A 22,648-nucleotide genomic window follows, 5' to 3' on the forward strand; every position below is an offset into this window, starting at 1 on the left:
GGCTTAAACCCACCAATCAGAGTGTTCTTAGCCTAATTGCAGGGCGGGGCAAGGCTTTATAAGCCTTCCCCCGCCCTGCGGAGCTCAGTCTGCGCGGAGCCCTCCATGGGTGAAGATGGATTATTTTTTTTTGCGCTCGTTTTTTTTTTTTTTTTTTTAATTGCGTCGGTTATTATGGATTTTTATTTGGCCTTTTTTGGGGCTGAAGAAAGAAGATTTTAGAAGAAAGAAAACATCGAATGGTAAGTTGATTTTATCTCATTTTTTTACAGGTTTTTAGTTAATGGTCCCCCCTCATTATTTTTAGGGTGAGGGGGGTAGGTAGGGAGATATTTTTTTTTGGGGGGGGGAGGGTTAACTAGGGTCCCCCCCCCCTTTGTATTTAGGGCCCCCACCCACCGCTCAGGGGTGGGGGCCGGGGGGGGACAATAGGTCCCCCCCCCTTATTGATAATTTTAGGGCCCCCACCCGCCGCTCAGGGGTGGGGGCCGGGGGGGGGGACAGTAGGTCCCCCCCCCTTATTGATAATTTTAGGGCCCCCACCCGCCGCTCAGGGGTGGGGGCCGGGGGGGGACAGTAGGTCCCCCCCCTTATTGATAATTTTAGGGCCCCCACCCGCCGCTCAGGGGTGGGGGCCGGGGGGGGGACAGTAGGTCCCCCCCCTTATTGATCATTTTAGGGCCCCCACCCGCCGCTCAGGGGTGGGGGCCGGGGGGGGGGACAGTAGGTCCCCCCCCTTACTGATCATTTTAGGGCCCCCACCCGCCGCACAGGGGTGGGGGCCGGGGGGGGGGACAGTAGGTCCCCCCCCCTTACTGATCATTTTAGGGCCCCCACCCGCCGCTCAGGGGTGGGGGCCGGGGGGGGGCAGTAGGTCCCCCCCCTCATTGATAATTGTAGGGCCCCCACCCGCCGCTCAGGGGTGGGGGCCGGGGGGGGACAGTAGGTCCCCCCCTCATTGATAATTTTAGGGCCCCCACCCGCCGCACAGGGGTGGGGGCCGGGGGGGGACAGTAGGTCCCCCCCTCATTGATAATTCTAGGGCCCCCACCCGCCGCACAGGGGTGGGGGCCGGGGGGGGGGACAGTAGGTCCCCCCCCTCATTGATAATTTTAGGGCCCCCACCCGCCGCACAGGGGTGGGGGCCGGGGGGGGACAGTAGGTCCCCCCCTCATTGATAATTTTAGGGCCCCCACCCGCCGCACAGGGGTGGGGGCCGGGGGGGGGACAGTAGGTCCCCCCCCCTCATTGATAATTTTAGGGCCCCCACCCGCCGCACAGGGCGGGTGGGGGCCCTAAATTATTATTGATAATTTTAGAAAGTGAGCTGAGCTGTCAGTCAGACAGCTCAGCTCGCGAACGCGCATTCCGCGCACATGCGCGGTAAAGCGCTCAGGTTCTTCATAGGGCGGCATTCAATGCCGCTCTATGAAGAACGCGATTGGTCCAGCGCGAAGCCGTCCCATTGGGCCCCGCGATTTCGTCATTTTGACGAAAAAGGGGGCGCGGCCTAGCGGGGAGCTCGGCGCTGGAACGGAGGTAAGTTTTTAATATAAAAACACCGATTTTTTTTTTTTTAATGAATGAAAGTTCATATAAAAGCAAGAAGGAAGGCTGGGGGACCTGTCTTTCTTGCTTTTATATGGTGACTATAGAGTCCCTTTAACAGGAAAAGCTTTAACCTGGGCTAACCCCTTATGGGAGAGTGGAAACACCGTAGCCCGTGATTACAGTGTCTTCCTAACAGCATTTAAGGCTACTTTTCAGCCTAAAGGGAGAGAAAAGAACGCTGCCAAAGCCCTAATGAGAATAAAACAAGGCAGTCGCTCTGTAGCTGATTACGCCATAGAGTTCAGAACATTGGCGTCCGAGGTTGACTGGACCAATAGTGGTTTGGTGGCTGCTTTCTCAGAAGGTTCAGCTGATAATATACAGGATGAGACTGCAGCCAGAGACCTTCCGATTAACCTCAATGACTTTATTGCTTATATGATTGATTTCGATAACAGGCTCAGAGAAAGAGAGAAAAACAAACAACGTAATAGACGTCCTAACTTGTCCATAGCTCCTTGTTTCTCTAACCCAGTGGTGATTAGCCAAGCTCCACCTCCAGAACCTGAACCCATGCAATTGGGTATTGCTAAACTCACTGAGGCAGAGAGACAACACAGACGTAATGAGGGGTTGTGTATGTATTGCGTCAAGAAGGGATATCAAAGATTTTCATGTCCAGTTCGGCCGGAAAACTTGCGCACCTAAGGCACGTATGGGGACTAACCTTAGGTGTGATGTCTATGTCCCCTAAATTGACTAAGAACCGTTCCCTTGTCAGAGTTACCTTGTCTTATTAGAAAACCGCTGTACAGTGTGAGGCTATGATTGACTCTGGGGCAGCAGAGAATTTCCTAGACAAATAATTCTCTGCAAAGTTTCTCCTGCCCTTAAGACAGAAAGCGAGACCCATAGCAGTAGAGGCTATTGACGGCAGGCCTCTTACCCAGCCTCTCATCACACACAAAACTCTGCCAATCACTGTCTCAGTGGGTATTCTACACTCTGAAGAGATGGTTTTTCAAATCATATCATCACATACATGTCCGATAATACTCGGTTTCCCTTGGCTCCAGAAACACAATCCACATTTAGATTGGGTTGAAGGAGAGATTGTGAGTTGGGGTGAGAGATGCAGAGGTGTTTGCTTAAAGCAGGTGCCACAACCAATTGGTACCATCAATGTTCCCCTGACTACACAAATCCCACCGCAGTATTTGGACTTAAAGGAGGTGTTCAACAAGGCCCAGTCGGAGGGATTACCACCACATAGACCCTATTATTGTGCCATAAATTTATTACCAGGTACTATGCCTCCTAAGGGAGGAGTATATGCTCTATCCCCCCAAGAGAACCTTTGTTTAGAGGAGTATATTAAGGATGCTCTCAGAAAGGGTCATATCCGTAGATCCTCCTCACCCTCCGGGGCTGGGTTCTTCTTCGTCTCTAAAAAATAATGAGACCTACGCCCCTGTATAGACTATAGGGGCTTGAATAGGATTACGATAAAACGCCTATCCCATTCCCCTTATTTCGGAGTTATTCGACAGGTTGAAAGGAGCTCGAGTCTTCACTAAGCTCGATCTCAGAAGTGCGTACAACCTAGTCAAGATTAAGGACGGTCACGAGTGGATGACCACATTTAATACTAGAATGGGACATTACGAATACCTGGTTATGCCGTTTGGATTATGCAACGCTCCAGCGGTATATTTATTAACGATGTCCTAAGAGAGTACCTCCACATGTACGTTTTAGTTTATCTAGACGACATTCTCATCTATTCCCCAGACCTAGAGACACATCATGAACATGTGAGAATAGTACTCAAAACCCTGTTAAAGAACGGTCTCTACTGTAAGCTGGAGAAATGCCAGTTTGACCAAACGGAGATACAATTTATTGGATATGTTATATCTCCGTCCGGTTTCAAGATGGATCCCTGCAAGCTGGAAGCAGTCTTACAATGGCCGTTACCCAAGGGCCTTAAAGGTACACAACGCTTCATAGGTTTTGCGAATTATTACCGCAAATTTATTAAAGGTTTTTTTTCTGTAATTTCTCCTATTACCAATTAAACCAAAAAAGGAGCAAATTGCAAATCATGGTCCAAAGAAGCAAGAGAGGCATTTGAACAGTTAAAATCTTTATTTTCCTCAGCACCTGTCCTGACCCATCCTGATCCAACCAAGCCATTTATTCTAGAAGTAGATGCGTCAGAAACAGTTGTAGGAGCCATTCTGTCTCAGAGAGAAAGTCCTGATGCGCCTTTACATCCCTGTGGATTTATCTTTCTTTACCGATCATAAGAATTTGGCTTATATTGGGGACGCTAAGAGATTGTTCTCTCGTCAGGCTAGATGGTCATTGTTCATCTCCCGATTCAATTTCGTAATTACATACAGGCCTGGGACCAAGAACACTAAAGCAAATGCCTCATTGCCACTACAGTTTCCGACGTGTCTTCTCCACTCTTCTGTGCCATAATAGCAGATCAAACTCAGGCACCCGTGGGAAAACCTCTGGATAAACTGTATGTGTCACGTCCATTAAGAAAAAAGGTACTTGATTTATTCCATGATAATCTCACAGCAGGCCATCCTGGAGTCCATAAAACCCTCTCTGCTAGCTGCAGGAGGTTTTAGTGGCATGCACTAAGAAACTATGTCAAAGATTATGTGGGGGCATGTCAAACATGTGCCGTTTCTAAAGTTCCTCCTAGAACACCTCCTGGACTGTTACAACCACTGCCCATACCTAATGCTCCATGGACCCATTTAGCCATGGCTTTTATTGTGGACCTACCCAGTTCAAACGGGTTTAATACAATCCTTATGGTCATCGATAGATTCTCAAAGATGGCACATTTTATACCTCTTAAAAAATTACCATCTGCTCAAGATCTTTCAGTTGCACGGAGTGCCCAAAAACATAGTGTCTGACAGATGTACCCAACTAATTTCTAGGTTTTGGCATTCCTTTTGTAAACAATTGGGTATCGAACTCTCCTTTTCGTCAGCATATCACCCTCAAACAAATGGCGCAGCAGAGAGAGCCAATCAGTCTTTAGAATCCTATTTACGTTGTTTTATCAATGCCAATCAGTCTTACTGGTATGAGCTCTTACCCATGGCTTAGTTCGCCAGGAACAACTCGACTAATGAATCTTCTAATCACAGTCCATTTTTTGTAAATCAGGGTTATCACCCCACGGTTTTCCCTTCTGAATTCTCAGACACAGCTATTACACCCGTTTGGAATCTATTCACAATACTTGGAATTCCGTTCATTCAGCTGTACGAAAGTCCAAGCTGACAAGAGATGGAGTGCCAATCCTGTCTATCAACCGGGTGACAAGGTGTGGTTATCCACACGCCATATGAAGCTTAAGGTTCCTCCCATGAAATTTGCCCCTCGGTACATAGGTCCTCGAGTCATCCGACGTATCAATCCAGTATCAATCCAGTGACCTATTCCTTGGCACTTCCTGCCCATATGAGGATTGCCAATTCGTTTCATGTATCTTTGCTTAAGCCTCTTACTTGCAATCGATACACTAGAGTATCTACTCCCCCTCCGCCCTTGGTAGTGGGTGACCAGGAGGAATACGAGGTTTGTTCTATAATTGACTCCAAAATTTCCTATCTTGTTGACTGGAAGGGGTATGGCCCTGAGGAACGTTGTTGGGTTCCTGCTGACAGGGTTCATGCGCCCCGTCTTGTCCAGTCATTTCACAACCGCGTTCCTCTTAAGCCGGGGCCTTCCCGCCCGGTGAGCGGTCTTCGAGTGGGGGGTACTGTCGCGGTTGCCGGCCTGCCGTTTGGCACGGCCATGCCCGACCGGCACACCCTCGCCGACAGCACGAGCTTACCTGCTCGGCGGCGAGCCGACAACCACTTCCCCAGATCTTCCGGGCGTCGCGCCCAAATCCAAAATGGTGCTGACCGCGTGGTCGCGTCTAATCCTAGCTCCGCCCCCGAAGTTTATACTGACGTGCGCGTGACATCACGACGTCAACGCGCACGCATGTTTTGGGGTCAGAGGTCGCCCTCTGACCAATCAGAGCATAGAGAGGGATATTTAAATCCCTGACTCACCCCAGTACCTTGCCCTGTCGTGGTTTCCTGTTCCTGGTTTCCTGAGAGTGCTTTATCTTTGTGAATCTGATTTCCTGGTATCCTGATCTTGTCTTTTCCCTGGTTATTCTGAATTCTGGTTTCCCTGACTTGGCTTGTGTAAACGGTATTGTGTATTTTCTGGCTTCCTTGACCTCTGCTTTCCCTTTGACCATTCTCTGTCTCTAGCGTATTAGTCCGGCCAGTGGCGGATCCAGAGCCTGATCTCGGGAGGGGCACTTGTAGATTATTTAAAGAACTAATCCAGACACAATAACCACTACAGCTCAGTGTAGTGGTTATGGTGTCAATAGTGCCGGGACCCCCTCCCAGGTCTCCAGCAGCAGAGCTGTGCAGCCAAAGGGGAGACAGTCGGTCTCCAGCAGCAGAGCTGTGCAGCTAAAGGGGAGACAGTCGGTCTCCAGCAGCAGAGCTGTGCATTCTTTTCAGCTTGGATTTCGGGAGACGCTACAAGGATCAGCGCTGCACGGATAGCAGGATCCTTTACACTGGTGGCAAGCGACGGGATTTTCTCCCGAATGGATATACAGAACCGAATCAAGTAGTGAATAGCATCCCAGCGACACATGGATTTATAATTAGGGCAACACTAGTATTCGTACAGTGCCCTTGGCTACAGCAGCATGGAATCAGCGTTCCATGAGGAGGAGCACCCGGATTACAGGGATGCAGCCTGGAAAGGCGAATGGCACGAGGCCATGGAGGACGTGCAGCGACAACGGAGCAAGAGTCTCCCCAGTGAGGAGCAGAGGTTGCGAATGCGATTGGTGCTGCGAAAGCCTCTGCTGGGGGAGCAGCCCCTGAAGGAGTGGGTGTCGGAGCTCGAGACCCTGGTATGGCAGGAGACCTGGTTAGAGGACACACAGCACGGCAGGCTCCCTGGACGGAGGAATACCACAGACCCGAGGGTGAGGATTACAATGGCCCTGGTCTATTATGGGAGTCCTTTGACAAAATGGATTTTGGGAGCACGGGAGAGTCCAGATTCTGGGACCTTATGGACTACAGGAAAGACCTACACGATTGGCCTCCCGAAAGGGGGGTGAGAGCAGATCTAACATTCCTGGTCAGAAGGGAGTGGGAGCTGGAGCAGGACTACCAACATCTGTTCAGCTTGATCCACTCACAGCCTAACCTGCAGCACTACCACTGGCAAGACCCGGCTGGGGTACACCCTGCTCCGCTACCAGCTGCAGAGGTAGGGGACCTCATAGACTGGTCCGGGGAGGACCCACAGTCGGCAGGTGGAGATGGGACCGAGGTCTCTTCACCGGTCCAGCAGGGAATAGAGAGCCCAGTCTCCTTTCCCCAGCAGCAGGACACTGTATTAGGAGTAGAGACCGTCGGTCTCCAGCAGAGCTGTGCAGCCAAAGGGGAGACAGTCGGTCTCCAGCAGCAGAGCTGTACAGCTAAAGGGGAGACAGTCGGTCTCCAGCAGCAGAGCTGTGCAGCTAAAGGGGAGACAGTCGGTCTCCAGCAGCAGAGCTGTGCAGCTAAAGGGGAGACAGTCGGTCTCCAGCAGCAGAGCTGTACAGAAAAAGGGGAGACAGTCGGTCTCCAGCAGCAGAGCTGTGCAGCTAAAGGGGAGACAGTCAGTCTCCAGCAGCAGAGCTGTACAGAAAAAGGGGAGACAGTCGGTCTCCAGCAGCAGAGCTGTGCAGCTAAAGGGGAGACAGTCGGTCTCCAGCAGCAGAGCTGAACAGAAAAAGGGGAGACAGTCGGTCTCCAGCAGCAGAGCTGTGCAGCTAAAGGGGAGACAGTTGGTCTCCAGCAACCAGGTTTCAACCAGACTACTCCCGTAGTAGTGCTGGTACCAGGGCAGAGTACCGCTGGTCTCTGCCCACTCAGCCACCCACCAAGGCAGCCTACCAGTCCCCCACACAGCCGTGGTGAGGCACCCGGACATGGACAAGTTTTTCCCTCACTCAGGTGTAGTAACCAGTTATTGTGGGAGGGCTGTACTGCTGTTTCTGTTTTGTGGGTGGGCTGCTGGACTAACAAGGGCACTGACCGGCAGGAGGTCAGATACCCTGTTAGTCCGTTTGGAAAAGGGAGATGTGTGACAAAATGGCTTTTGTCACTGGGTCTGCATGTGACAAACTGCCCTACCCACCTATCCCTTTTGTGGAGCCGGATTGCTAGCCTCTTACCCTGGGATGCTGGCCCGTTAAGTCATGGGGTCTTAAGGCACTTGGGACAGAGCCCTCTGTCTCTGGATCACATCATTCGCCTTACTTGCTTGGATTATACATTTCCCCTGTTACACTCGTATGTGGGTTTGTGCAGTTTAACTTCCATTACAGCTGGTGAACTTAAACTTTACTCGACGTTATTGAGAACTGTGTTCGTGGGATCTGAGCGCTATTCGCCTATAATATGCGCTCAGATCCAAGCTATCTGGGGGTGTGTGGAACATGGGGACTTCGTTCAGCGAAACATGAGTTATTGATTTTAATACAGTTTTGTTAAAAGGTAAAAAGCACATGTTTCTCTCTGCCCGGAGATAATTAGGTTCTCTGCAACCACCTAAGTTAAATATCTCCAGGATAGAGAGGAGGGGTAAGTTAATTATCTCCAGGATACAGAGGAGGGGTTACACTCTTCCTGTGGGTGTGTATAAGAAGTGTACTGTATACTGATTGGTTCTGCATATTTTGTTACAGTCTTCCACAAGGTCCCATGTGGGAGTTCCCTTGCTGGGAGACCATCATAAAAAGGGCTGAGTTTGGCCATCAATAAACACATTCGTTTTACCCCTTCATGAAGTCTCGACTCATGTTTGGGGAATTGGGAGCTATAATCACTACTTCACTCTTTTCAGCTTGGATTTCGGGAGATGCTACAAGGATCAGCGCTGCACGGATAGCAGGATCCTTTACACCTGATTCACTCCCCATGCAGAGTTAACAGATTATTCCTTTAATGAACACAAGCTGACACACATTCCTACACATAACAGATTCACTTCCCACATGCAGATTACCACAGTTACCAATCAATCTTGCACACATCATAAAGTTGACGCTTCACACAGGCACATCATGATTGACTTTCATTACACACACAAATATACTCATCATACAAACATTAGATATTTATTCTACTCCTATACTGACATACATGCATGCTTTCCCAATAGCTGTGTGTTGAATCAGAAGCAGACCTGAGTCATAACAAAGGCCTGACAGGCCATATACCTGACAGCTGAAATAGAGAGGTTGCAACTTCATGCACCAGTAGGAAGATCAAAAGATCCTCCTGACCAGTCCGGTTCCACCTCATTTTTGTGAGGGACCTTGTGTAGCGTTACTCACCTTTCCCAGGGGCCGGCCGCGGTCCTCTCTTCAAGCCACGCGCGGTCCTGCGGCTACACGAGCCACGCGCGGCTCATCCGACGCTTCAGGCAGGAAGGCGGGCAGTGACCGCGAGATGCGGTCACATGTCCCGCCTGAATCTAAGAGCGCGCCGCCAGTCTCGGGCGCGCTCTTAAAGAGACAGTGGGAGCCTAAATTGCCAAAAGTCTCCCATTGGCCCCTGTCATCCCACACACCCCATACACTTACCTTTTGGGGGTGTGGAAGTGACAGGAGCCAATCACATTAGTTTTGAACCTATTTATACTTACCCTTTTCCCTTAGTTCCTTGCCCTATCGTGGTTTCTGCTACAGTTCCCTTTAGTGCTTGTTGTGTTCAGTTGTGTTCCTCCGTATTTGACCTTGGCTTTGTATTCTGACTTCGTTTTCGCTTTATCCTTGTCTGTACTGTTTGCCGGCTTGCTGATTCCTGTGTACCAGTCCCCGGCTAGTTCTCGTTTACGCTGTCTCTTTGTGCCCTTGACCTCGGATCGTTCCTGACTCTGTACTTCTCCTATTACGTCGAGTCCGGCCACTCTAAGGTCCGGTAGACGTATCTCTCCTCTGTGCTGTCTTCTGTTTGGCTGAATCCTGCGTGTAGGGGTATATTCTCGTTACACCTTGTGGTCTGCCCCTCAAGCAGATGCAGATTACATGGATTGCTCCATCGTGTTCCTGGACTGGAAAATGCCTTTACAGATTACCCTACCAGACCACCAGTGAGTGAAACCATGATAACAACCCCAATGGACCATTAGGGTGTGGGACCATAAAAACAGCCTCCACCAGGACCACCATGCAATCGTTATAATAGCATCTCTCCTGTCCAATGGTAAGTGAGGGGGTGGGGAAGCATATTTCTAAATGTTATTTATTTTAAATAATGTAATATATAGGCTGGCTGGCTTCCCACTTTCTGCTTCTCACACATCACATTCAAACGCTACCCACTCACAGTCGGTAACACATCACACACAGCCAAAACACATGCACATAATAAACAGTCAAAACACCCATTACACACAACCAAAACATATGCATCACAAACAGTTACAACAAATATACCACATACAATCAGCCACACGCACACCTAAAACACACATCACACATAGCCACAACACTCACAGCCACTGGATATACTTACAATACACACAGTAACCCCTCCTCCCCCCCCCCCATCCCCCTTGCGCACCTGTTAGAACACCACTGGCCCAGGTCAACACTCTTGGTTTTTCATCTCTTGCTGTCAGAGGTGCCTTGTTCCTCGCCCTACTTAACCTTGCACTGCAGAGAACCCCAGGTTGCTAGAATAGGGCTTGCCTAAAATGGGGTAAATTGGTGTCATGGTAGAATTATGCAATGTATGATCAGATACTGTAACTATATCCCCATTATTTTTGCCTATGTCAGATGTTTTTGAAAACTGGGTGTGTTAGATTGTGTATATTATAATACTATACAATCTTATGAGGAGTGTTACATTACACACACAAAATATGTAGATCACCTGCTTGTGATTATTAACTCCAGAATTTTTCAGAACTCTTTATGATATATGTACATATATCCCCCTTACATATATGCTCTTTTCTCTTTTATTTATTGATCTCTTTTGATACTGTTGACTGCTCTCTTCTTCTTAAAATCCTCCACAACATATGCCACCATGACATTGTACTTTCCTGGTTTTTGCCCTATGAATACACATTTAGTGTCTCCTTCTCTGATGTCAACTTCCCACTGCCTGTCTCCGTTGGTGTTCCCCAAGGCTCTGTTCTTGATCCTCTTTTATTCTCCATTTACACTGCCACTCTCTGTAACTTATTAACTATTTTAGATTTCAATACCATCTATAAGCTGATGATACTCCGATTTATCTCTCCTCCTGTGACCTCTCTCCAGCCCTCCTTGAACACATCAAAAACTGCCTCAATGCCATCTCTAACTGTATGTCTTCCATTTATTTACAACTTTTCTAAAACGGAACCACTCATATTTCCCACCTCAACTTGCTGCCTCTGAGTTATATTTCAAAGTACTTCTCACCTTTTATTATATTTTGGGGATTTTACAATAGCCAACAATTCATACTTTAGTAAATAACACTGAAAGGATCACTTATGGCCACACTGGCAAACAGAATAACATACAGATTCACATGCAACCACACTTTATAGAGTTCCACATACAACCACACTGGAGTTCTCAGAAAATGCTTTGTAATCGATTGCTATTCCCTCTATCACCGATGTTCTTATTAATATATTTGAAAGTAAGAGATGCAAGCTTGTTCTCCACATACCAACAGCCAGTGGTGTCCTCTTATGACACGATTGGGCTGACTGGAAAAAAGCGATGAGGTATAAATTTATATTTGTCTGATTATCCATCTGTCGAATCTCATTTTTTAAACTTCTCACCTTTTTTTAATCTTTTTATTTCTTTCTCATTTCGATTTTATTTGAGGCATGACATCATTTTTTTCTCTTTTATATACTTATCTATTGTTTTCCTTTTGTTTTCTTTTTTATTGTGGATGGATGTTGGGCTGCATTGCGGACGCAATATTTTTCCCTTAACACCCCCCTACCCCCCTTTTTTTTGTTTTATTTTATCCCTGAGTTTATTATTATTCTATTAGTATTATAAGTTTTCTATTGGTCACTGTGGCAGAAATGCCTCTGCCACATGTTCCTGGAGGGGCCTGCTGGCTAGCCTCCTGCCCAAAGACTATGGGCCCTGCAAAAAGCCTATTAAAAGACTTAGTTCGTGCCATTTTCTTATGCTGTTTGGGAACCGAACAGACATACGAACCATGGACCAGCCGGGAGCTTGCTAAGCCCTATCTTCACCTCTTAACGATTCTAACCACAGTGTTCTAATTGTTCTTCTGGGTGACCACAATTCGTATGAATGACCACGAGATGGCGACCATCTTGTTCGCATGAATGCAGGCAGCAGTGTTTGGTCGTTGAGTTAATGGAACACAAATCGGACACGGAAACTCGTGAACACCGCTGGACTTCCATCATCGCCGGTGTTTGGATTCTACACCGCCTAGAAGGGCACTGTTCAGTAGAATCGTAGAAACTTGACCAACCGTTAGCACTGAAATTATGGAACTGTTTTGGGCGTAGGACCATGTACACGGTCGGTCAAAATATGACTTCCATAGAAATCCTGAACCCCTGAACCGATCTGGGCGATTTTTGGATATTGGTCACCCACACCGGGTCTATCAGGGGTTGTAACTTTTGTGGGGGTTTTAATGTGTTTTGGGGGTGTAGAGGGAGCTCGATAACCTGGCTGGTTATTCCTTTTAGTAATAATAGGTCAGACCCATTTTCCCCAGTAACTGGATGGCGCACTGTTCCCGGGTACAACTTTGACAATCTTTATTTGGACACACAGCTTTTTATGCACAGAACCCCACAGGGGGTCTCCATCCAACACAACACAATCTCAGGCAGGAGGGGGGCTGGGTGACAGATAACCATCTCCCACTCTGGGAGATACTAACATGACACAGGGACACACATGAATACACATTACATACAAGGTGGGTAAGCTTTTGGGCTCGAAGACCCGGGACGGGAACGGGGTACAGGGTTAAATTTAATTTTTGCCTGATGAATAGCCCCGGGTCCCACCTGGAATCCCTGCAAAAAGTGGGGCGATCGGATGTACAGAGCCTGAGATATCAGCGTTGAAAGTCTGGGGCTCAAGGCTCTGTACATCCCCGAAATTAGTTCCATGGGGTTGCTTGGTTCAGTCCGGCGAATTTAAAGTTTGCGCCTAAACCAAGCAACAACCAACCAGCTGAAAGTGCGCCAACCAAATCGCGCCAATCAGCATTCAGGGGAGGAAGAAGTTTAGCGCCCAATCCGAAGAAAGGGCATGAAATTCGGCTGCACCAATCATTGCTCGGGGAGGAGAGGGGTTTCGCGGCCCAATCAGAAGATAGGGCGCGAAACCCACTGGCACCAATCCGCTGAAAGGCACAAATAGATTTAAATGGGTGCTCCTGCTCTGATTGGTCACAGGTGTCCCAGGGCAACCAATCAGCGCTCACTCGTGCCGACCAACCAGAAGAATGGAGCAAATCCAGTTTGAATGGGCGCTCCTTCTCCCATTAGCCAGCACGGACTTCCACGTGGTCAGCGGAGGTCTGCAGCTGCTAGACCGACTCACAGCTCCAGAGATTCCCCGGTGGCATGCGTCTCTCTCTCCAGGTGGACAACCACAATCAGGTATCCGCCGGAGAGAGCGTTCGCCTGGGCAGCTACGAGCCTAGCCTCATAGCTCCCAGGTTTGAGGGTGACGAGTGATTTTAGCTCTGTTAGTAGCAGGCAGGATGATCCCTGACACAGGGATTGAACACAGTGTACGCAGGCCGGTTCGGGAGACAAATGCTCCCCCTGATGGGCATTCGGTGATACGAACCGGCGGCCGCCCAGGGGGAGCACACGCCGCTTGTTCCTTTGCAGTCTGCGGTTTTCACACCTCGTTAGTGAGGTGTGAACATTCTAAGTAAACGTTCTAAAAGGAGCACCCCTGCGTAGTTGACACTTGTGGTCTGTGGTTTATACACCTCGTTAGAGCGCCCCCGGGTGATCAAAAGGTATCTTGCATGATTTTACAGTCAAAATTACAGAAAGGGGAACATTAAAAAGTGGAAACACACATTCTAGGAGTGAACATCCACATCCACACATAGAAAAAGGGCAATTCACAGTTAGGCAGTGGTCCCGCCACAGGGGATACTTTTGGGGTGTCTGAAAAATGTGTGTTTATCTGTACCTGGAGATAAAGTTAGTACAGTTCCTGACTCAATTATCTCTCAGGCACAGACAAGGAGTTTGTAACTTGTATAAATTCTGTGACTATGCTTCCATTAAACAGACTACTTCCAAGCATTAAGCCTTGGTTAATGTGTGTGGGGGAATTGCTATACTGCGCTTTGGATTATTGTACTCTCTTGGAGTAGAGGTCTTCTTACTGGGAGCTGGATCCAGGTGCTGGTCCAAGGTGGGAAGGGATGGCGAGACCCCAGCCAAGCTGAGGAGGCTAAGGGGGGGGATACGTTGGTTATGGTGTCTGGTGCAGTGCTTATAGTACTCATGAGCACTAGAAAGTGCGATTGGCTGAGGTACCCAGTTGGAGTACCAGGAGGTCTGCCACAGTCACTATGACATTAACTCTTTTATCTTAATAACTTCTAGTTATTTATCTCAGCTACTGTATTCTAGTTATGTATATACATTTCTGTTTGTGACCATTACCTGTTATATTATCTTATGTAGATCCATTTTCCATGTTTGTTTATTAATTAATATATTATTTTTCAAAATAAAAAAACATTTGAAAGAAAATGCTTTGTGTGATTGCTTACATAGCACATTTTAAGGTGGATCTGTCACTTTCTGGGATCCTTGCATATTTGACAGATCCCATGTGGGTCTGGTGGTCATAGGATGCAGGGGAGAATACATTTTACTTACTTTGAAGGTATAATCCAACCACAATGACCATTTCTCCTTTTATAAGTGGTCATGGTGATAGGAGCCTCTATGTCACGGCACCGGATAGGTGCAGTCACACAAAGTGCAATCCCAGATGGCCTCTTACCATACAGGGGATGCATATTCCGTCCACCTACCATGCTGCTCCATTTTCTTCTGGCATTTGGTTGCCAGAGCCGTTTATAGTTCTGCCTTCTCTATTCTCTTTAGTGACGCGAACATGCTTGCATCATCGCATGTTTTTACATCACATGGGAAAAACTGACCAATCAATCACTCACCTCCTAAGGTTATTTATAATCATTTCAGCTTTTCTTCTGGGCCCCATCGTGGTTTCCATTACTGGTTATCCGAGAGCTAGTTTATCTTTTATTACAAATTTGATTTTCTTACTGTGGCTTGTTTTGACTATTCTTCTTTCTATTAACCTTGGCCTTGGGCTTGTCTTGTCATATTTGTCTCATTCTGTATCCCTGACCTTGGCTAGTATCAGACTATACATATTTTTCACCTACGTCTATTGACCCTCTATTTGCTAACTTGGGTACTGCGTGTTAGGTCATAGTTTATCTTGATATGATGACAGGGTCTTGGACCCTGCAGTTTTAAGTCGGCAAGTATCAACCTATGAGGCCAAGGATGAGGAACCAAATGGATCAGTTCACTCAAGCCTTGCAGCCGTTTCAAAAAAGGTGTGTATATGTAATGACAGATCATGTGACACTTAGATTGCACACAGGTGGACATCATTTCACTAATTATGTGACTTCTGAAGGTAATTGGTTGCACCAGAGGTTTTTATGGGCTTCATAACAAAGGGGGTGAATACATACGCACATGCCAATTTTCTGTTTTCTATTTCTAAAAAATATATATAGCGCCAACTAATTCCGCGGCGCTTTACAATATTATGAAAAAGGGGTACATTTACAATAAATGAGACAATTACGCAGTGACACAGGAACATTAGGTAGATGAGGGCCTTGCTCTAGAGGAGGTGAAGTACAAATACAGTAAGGGTGACAGTCACCAAACAAGGTGGAAAAGTAGCATTGCAGAAGGAAAGAGTGGAGTGTTGCTCTTTAGGAGAGCAAGAGACAGAATGGAAGTTGATGCCTCTGAGACTGTAATATGAGCTATCCTTTCCCAGAGAGAGAACCATGACACTCCCCTGCATCCTTGTGTTTTTTTTTTTTTTTTTTTCTCCAAAAAACTTTCAGCAGCTAAGAAAAAAATATGATACTGGTAACAGGGAATTCCTGGTTATTATTATTCCAGTATTAAAATAGTGGATACATTAATTGGAAGGTTATAAAAACCCCTTAATGATCATTTTGTAAAGCGCTACGGAATCTGTTGGCGCTATATAAATGGCAATAATAATAATAATAATAATTAGAGACCACAAGAACTTAGCATACATAGGTGAGGCCGAATGGCAATCTGCCAGACAGGCTAGGTGGTCCTATTTAATCACATCATTACTTATAGACCAGGTACTTGAAAGGTGAAGGTAGATGCCTTGTCCAGACAATACAACACTGAAGAGAATCATGAGCAGGAAGTCTCTTTTATAGTCCCTCCATTATCACCTCTATTATCTGCCTCTATGCTTATTCCTAATGTATTAAATGAGTCCTTAGAGCATCTAAACATTTTTGGTGAGCAACATACATATCCTCCCCGGGTGCCAAGTGACCTAGGTTTGCCTCTGATTGAAGCCCTGGAAAAAATCTAGTGTTCCTTTACGTGGTGAAATATGTCACAGGAGCAATGAAGAAAGCAAGTGAATATGTGAATTACATTTTGTGGTGCAAAAAAGCTCATGTGGAACTCAAGACCTTTGCATCTTCATATAACCTTTATGACTATATCAGTGGAAGGAGCCTCAACGTCACACCAATTTCCAGGTAATGTAAATCTGTCACCTTTTGCTTGTCGATATGTAATATGTATTGTATTATTGTAAAGCACAGCGGAATATGTTGGCGTTTTATAAATGCCAATAATAATAATAATAATGTAACCACACCTTACCCTTGAGCAGTAAGTCTGAAGTGTCAATACCACAGGGATTCTGTAACGCCTATTTAGAAACTTGAGGCTAGCATTCCGTAGAACAATAGCAGATTTCAGTAACAAAGTTCTCTCCTTATAGGTCATTTACCCGTGTGAGTACCAACAGTGTGAGAAATAAATTGCATATCCTATTATGGGCATCCACTGACTGGTATTGAAATATTACTTCATACAGTAGTTTGAAAACTGTGGAATCCCTTTCGAATGCCAAAGGGAAGCAAATGCCACATCAATCTATAGTTTAGCTCCTGTTTTATGGCTACATAAACACGAGAGTAGCCAGAATTAAAGAGTAGATTGTAGGCTAGAGTTTGAGCCATCCAATATTCTAATGTTACTATGTGTAAAACAGTTGGCACATTAAATATTTAAATGTTTTGTTAAAATATTTATATATTTTAGGGTATCTGTTTCATGTGATGGACATTAATATTTTTACAAAATGCTTATAATTTCTTTTAGGATCATTTGGGTTAACTCACATTTTTAGTTTATTTTTCCCCTATCTTTATTGACGGTTCCGACATATATTGTTTGTTTTGAGTTAAAATATTATGGATTTGTATACTTGATTGCTGTCAGCAGTTGATAAGAACGTTACAAGTTTAGAAAATAACTCAGAACTAGAGTTTCATTTTCCCATACTGTTCATTTTGGTCTCTATTCCATGATTATTTTATTTTTGTTTGTTTGCATGAAACTGTACTAAACTTTGATCATTTAAAACACAGGCCAGGAGCCAGAGATGTTACAGCTGTTTATGAACTTTCATTCTCATAATCCTTTTTGTCTACTGTTCCGAAGCTAAAGGCTGACACAGGATTATGAAGAAAGTTTTTCACCTTTAAAGAGGTTTCCTATATAGGCCTAGTTGTTAAAGAGCTTCGGCCCTACAGGTTTCCATGGTTGGCAGAGGATCATGGGAGTTGTAGTTCACCGGCAGTTCAAGAGGGGTGAAACAATTTTAATGTGTTTCATTGTATCAGAAACACAAGCATTTCTCTTTGTACATGGTTAAGTACGTATTCTAAATGTTACTTTCAATCCTGGAGGGAACTAATGTAGCTATTTCAGTACTACATGATGACTGAATGACTGGGAAACATCTGATGAACTAAATACAGCTGCTACAGTCTCTCTCCTTTATGACCTCAGCTAAACATCACCAGTGTATGGAAAATAAACATATTTTATGAAAATAGACATTGAATGAAAATGATGAAGTATTTACTTTAAAGGAACACAATAGCATTAGAAATACATATGTCTTCATAGTGCTATTGTGTCCCTGTCCCTACTCTTATCCATGTTTCCCCTCCTTTGCCTCATGGGTGCATTAAAATAAAAAAAAAAATCAAGATTTACTAACCTTTTTCCAGCACAGAGGCTCCCTTGAAGCTAGTCACATCCTCCTGCTGTGGCCAATCCAATGCTCCTATTAGAGCATTGAGGACCTAACGAGCATGCGCGGCAAGTGCTGCACACACATTCAAACTTGCCTATAGGCAGTGGTGTACTAAGGGGGGGGAGGCGGAAGGGGCGGTCCTCCCCGGGTGCCACTGATTAGGGGGGTGCCCGGGGCGCACTTTTACAGAGGCAGCATTTTGACTCCTGGGCCCCTCTTCATCATGCAAGAAGACACAGGGAAGCAAAATACAGCATGTCTTTTCCCGTTGCGAACTGCTAGAGTGCTGCCGCGGGTTGCTATGGTAATGCTCCGCGCGGCACGCAATGCATGCCAGAGCATTGCCATGGCAACCCGCAGCAATGCTACCATGGCTTGCGAGAGGGAAAGACATGCTGCTGCTGAAGGGTGCAATATGACTCCTGGGTCCCTCTTCACTATAAGCCTGCTATAGCCACTGGACCACCAGGGAAATGTGTCCCCCCTTCCTGGCCACAGGTAGGAGGCAGGGAGGGGGGAAATAGTGTGATGTGTGTGTGTGTGGATGTAGTGTGAGTGTAGTGCATGTAGTGTGTGTATGCAGTGTGTGTGTTTTGGATGCAGTGTCTGTTTGCGTATTGCTGTACTGTGTGTTTGTTGTGTGGGATAAGTACTGGGGGAAGGGGGGTGCAGTTTTTTTTAACTAGTTCGGCTTAATTCCCCCCTCCTTGCCTCTTGCCTGTGGAGAGAAGGGGGAATTAAGCCCAACTAATTTATAAAAACGGCACCCCTCTTCCCCCAGTACTTATACCACACAACAGACACTGCATCCACGAGACAAACACACGCGTTCGTGTGTGTGTGTGTGTCATGCAGAAGAGGAAGGTTTCTCCAGGCTCTAGATACAGGTAAGTTTAAAGCTTTATTTGGGGGGTTTTAAGTTAGCGGTGCCTTTTAGCCCAATAGGGCATTCTAAGCTCCAAAAGGTGAAGTCCCAGAAAAGGTTGGAGTAAACATTTTAAGCAAAACTGATTTAAAGGACACTTTAAATCCATCACCAAAACAACTCTCGCTTAATGAATCAATTGTGGTGTATAGCTCATGCCCCTGCAGTCTCACTGCTCAATTCTCTGTCATTATGGAATTAAATAACTGTGTTTAGGCAGCTCTAGTCACACCTCCCTGCATGTGACTTGCACAGCCTTCTTAAACACTTCCTGTAAAGAAACATCTAATGTTTACACTACTTTATTGAAAATTCTGATTCATTTAAAATTTCGTAACTCATGCTCTGTTAATAGCTTGTTAAACCCTGCAGGAGGCTCCTGTGTGTGATTAAAGTTCAATTCACACAGCAGGATATCAAAACTAAAGTAAGTTACATCTGACTGAAATGAAACCATTTTGTCTTCATGCAGGCTGTGTCAGTCACAGTTAGGGCAGGAATGGCTAGGGCTGCATGAACAGAAAGAAAAATTATTTAACTCCTAAATGGCAGATGGAGTTAATTGAGTAGTGAGACTGCAGGGTCATGTTCTATATATACACTAAAACGGTTTCATTAAGCTAAAGTTGTTTTAGTGACTATATTGTGCCTTTAAGCCAAGTATTACTGCGCTATTTTGATGAACACAAATAAATTCCTAATATAATAATGTTAAAATAAGGAAAATAAAATATGCTTAATATTATATAGCTATTTCCAAAAAAGCTGATTTATGTTTAATATGATTCAAATATCAAAACAACAATCATATATCCCTTGTATAAATAATGCACATGCAACATAACAATATTTTATTTGCGATGCTAAACTGTTATGACTAATTATAATTAACAAAAATAACAATATTTTCATGATTACCAAAAAATATTTGGAATAATACTATGTTGAAATTGCAGATTACGTATTATTGAGTAGATCCCTTTATAGAGGCAAGTATCATTATTATGGAATTATCAATGGTTTTGATTACTGTACTGATACACGTCATATCACTGAGAAAGGTTGGAGAATACTGAACTTCTGACACTAGTGAAATATTCCTGATATTTGCGAATTTAACATACACACATTCTTGATGTTATTGTGATATTTTCCTGACATTGCAGAGAAATTTGTGACATTACAGCTGGGCTATTTCTGATGTTTGCCAGTGGTGAACTGAATACAGGGACACTTTGCCCCTGGGCAGGCAAATCGCAGGACCCACTTGATGTCCACAGTACTGAGCAGCTCAGAGAAAAAAAAAATAGCAGAACACATCTAGTCCTTCACTTATACAGTAGAATGGGCTACAAAGTGGTAAACATACTTATTCTAAATATAGAGACAGAGTAAAATCTATTATTAACAATTCAAACACTTGACACAGCATGCATCTCTTTGAAGAATAGGTTCTAAAGGTTACAAACATCATTTTAAACTTAGCACCTAAGCATGATATTACCATCAGAGCACACTTGCAGTGTCATTAGAGACTGGAGTTGTACTTTTTAACCTGCTGCTCAGGGATGATGAGCACATTCTTTTTTTAAGTCCCTTATGCCCTTGAGTAGCATGTCTGGAACTTCAGTGATTACATGACTAGTTACCTCCCTCCAGCTTTGGTCAAATGAGAGTTTTCTGTGTACATCTTAGATGCAGGAGTATATGCTGCAGTTTAGTCATTCAGTCAGGAGGTGCAAAGTGTGCCTATCAAATTCTCATAATCTACTATATTGCCCTTCAAATAACTTTTATGTAGACCGCTTTTCATACACACAGGGGGGATTCACACTGCAATCAAAGACTGCAGGTGAGGGAGACATTCACCCTCATCATGCTGTTACTTGCTAGGAGCATATGCAGCAAAAAAAAAAAAAAAAAAATATATATATATATATATATATATATATACACATATATAGCAGCAACGCCATTACCTCTGTGTAATTATAAATGATTAGACTACGGCAATATTTTTTATTAACCCTATGGGTGCCAGATTACTTAACAAATCCCAGGCAAATCTCAAAAGGTTAAAAAAAACAAAAACAAAAAAAACTAAACACGTAAAATCATTATTCCAATTAACCCTTTGCGTGCCAAATGAATGAAAAGTTTCATTTCTACACAAACTGTGGCAAGGTGCTGCTAGTAAATGCAGCTCACATCATGCAGAGCCCAAGGGGCAACCTCCAGAAACTAAGGTTGTAAATTCTTAATCCCACTGGACCATAAAGTGTTAACGCACAGTGATACTTTATTAGCCAATATTTTATTCTGGTTTACAAATAGGATAACATTAAAGTTTATCATGCAAATTCTTGAACCACTGGACCATAAAGTGTTACCACAGAGTGATACTTTATGAGCTATTATTTTATCCTGGCTAAGAAACAGGATAGCATTAAACTATGCAGCAAATAATGACATAATATAACAAATCCGCAGTCATTACCCAGTAGTATAGTGTGTAAGTTATATTAAATACTCCATCACTAAGGCTGACAAATATAGAAATATTGTCTGTCCTCCTCCCATACAAACATATATACAGGTATATAAAATAATGCGAATAAAAAAAAAATATATATATATATATATATAATCCCCCACCCCCCTCGCCCCCAGCTCTCCCTGAAGCTGAAGTCTTGACAAGCAGTTAATGACAGTCCAGAGCCATAACAATGTACAGTATAACACGACTTCCAGCACTGCATAGCCGGTTGCAGCTATTTCAACATAAATTACATGGAGCTCCCATTGCCTATTGCAGAGGATGCTGGCACTGGACCCAATGAGCTGCGTTTTCTATTTAGACACATTAGCATTAATAATAAGAGTTGGAAGCAGCTTGCCTCATACCTGGCTGCCTAGAAAGTCACCCTGTGTCTCTGCAGCACTGAGTAACCTGAGCCCACACCATGCACTGACCTTATCTCACAGTGGGTGCACCAGGGGGCTCTGAATGCACCACTGGTCCTGAGCTAAGTTACAAGTCACTCACCAGGTATGCTCCCACAGTCCCTTGGGCTAGCATCAGTGCACACTCAGACACCAAAAAGATCTTGATGTTTAAAAAGCAAGATGCCTTCTTTTTCTTCTTTTTACTCTGTGCCTCCTCTCCTTGAATGTCTCCACTTCTTTCACTGGAGCACCTGTTCTTTTTGCCCTGCATCCTTCCTTGAAGGGTATCACCCTCCTCCTACAAGGGGGTCTCGCTGTCTTAGCAGCACCAGGTCCCCAGCTGGCACAAGCCTGTGGTGTCTCCTCGGTTTTAGTGGACTGGAGCTGCTGTTGCTGCTTGCTGCCTGTTCAACAATCCTCCTCCCTCTTTGACTCCCTCTTTGCAATCACAAGAGCTTAAAAAGAACCAACCCCAGTGCCTGCATCTTTCCGCAGCTTTCCCCCTTTTCCTAAAGCAAAAGAAGAGAAAAAAAAGAGAAGTCCAAGTCAAGTCGCCGGTAGCTGTAGCTGGGAGAGGAGACCTATTGCTAAGCTCCTGGATAACAGATATACTGTATTCCTAGGCAAATGGCTGCAGGCCACACTTGCCTGCTCTTATTATTAACAGACAGCGCTCACAACTGACCTCTAGTGGATGTGAAGATTTCAAATGTTACAAAGTGTCATTTTAG

General features: G+C 45.1%; 1 protein-coding gene across 1 annotated transcript in view; it reads right to left on the reverse strand.

Moving 5' to 3' along the window:
- Window positions 1-22,517, reverse strand: part of SLCO3A1 (solute carrier organic anion transporter family member 3A1) — a 355,323-nt gene extending 332,806 nt beyond the window's left edge. Inside the window, exon 1 of the mRNA XM_063445626.1 lies at window positions 22,018-22,517. Within this exon, the coding sequence (XP_063301696.1) occupies window positions 22,018-22,188 (171 nt within the window). The 5' untranslated portion in view covers window positions 22,189-22,517. The remainder of the gene's footprint in view (window positions 1-22,017) is intronic.
- Between the last annotated feature and the right edge of the window lie 131 nt (window positions 22,518-22,648).

This window comes from Pelobates fuscus, chromosome 3, assembly GCF_036172605.1.
Source record: "Pelobates fuscus isolate aPelFus1 chromosome 3, aPelFus1.pri, whole genome shotgun sequence".
NCBI lineage: Eukaryota > Metazoa > Chordata > Amphibia > Anura > Pelobatidae > Pelobates > Pelobates fuscus.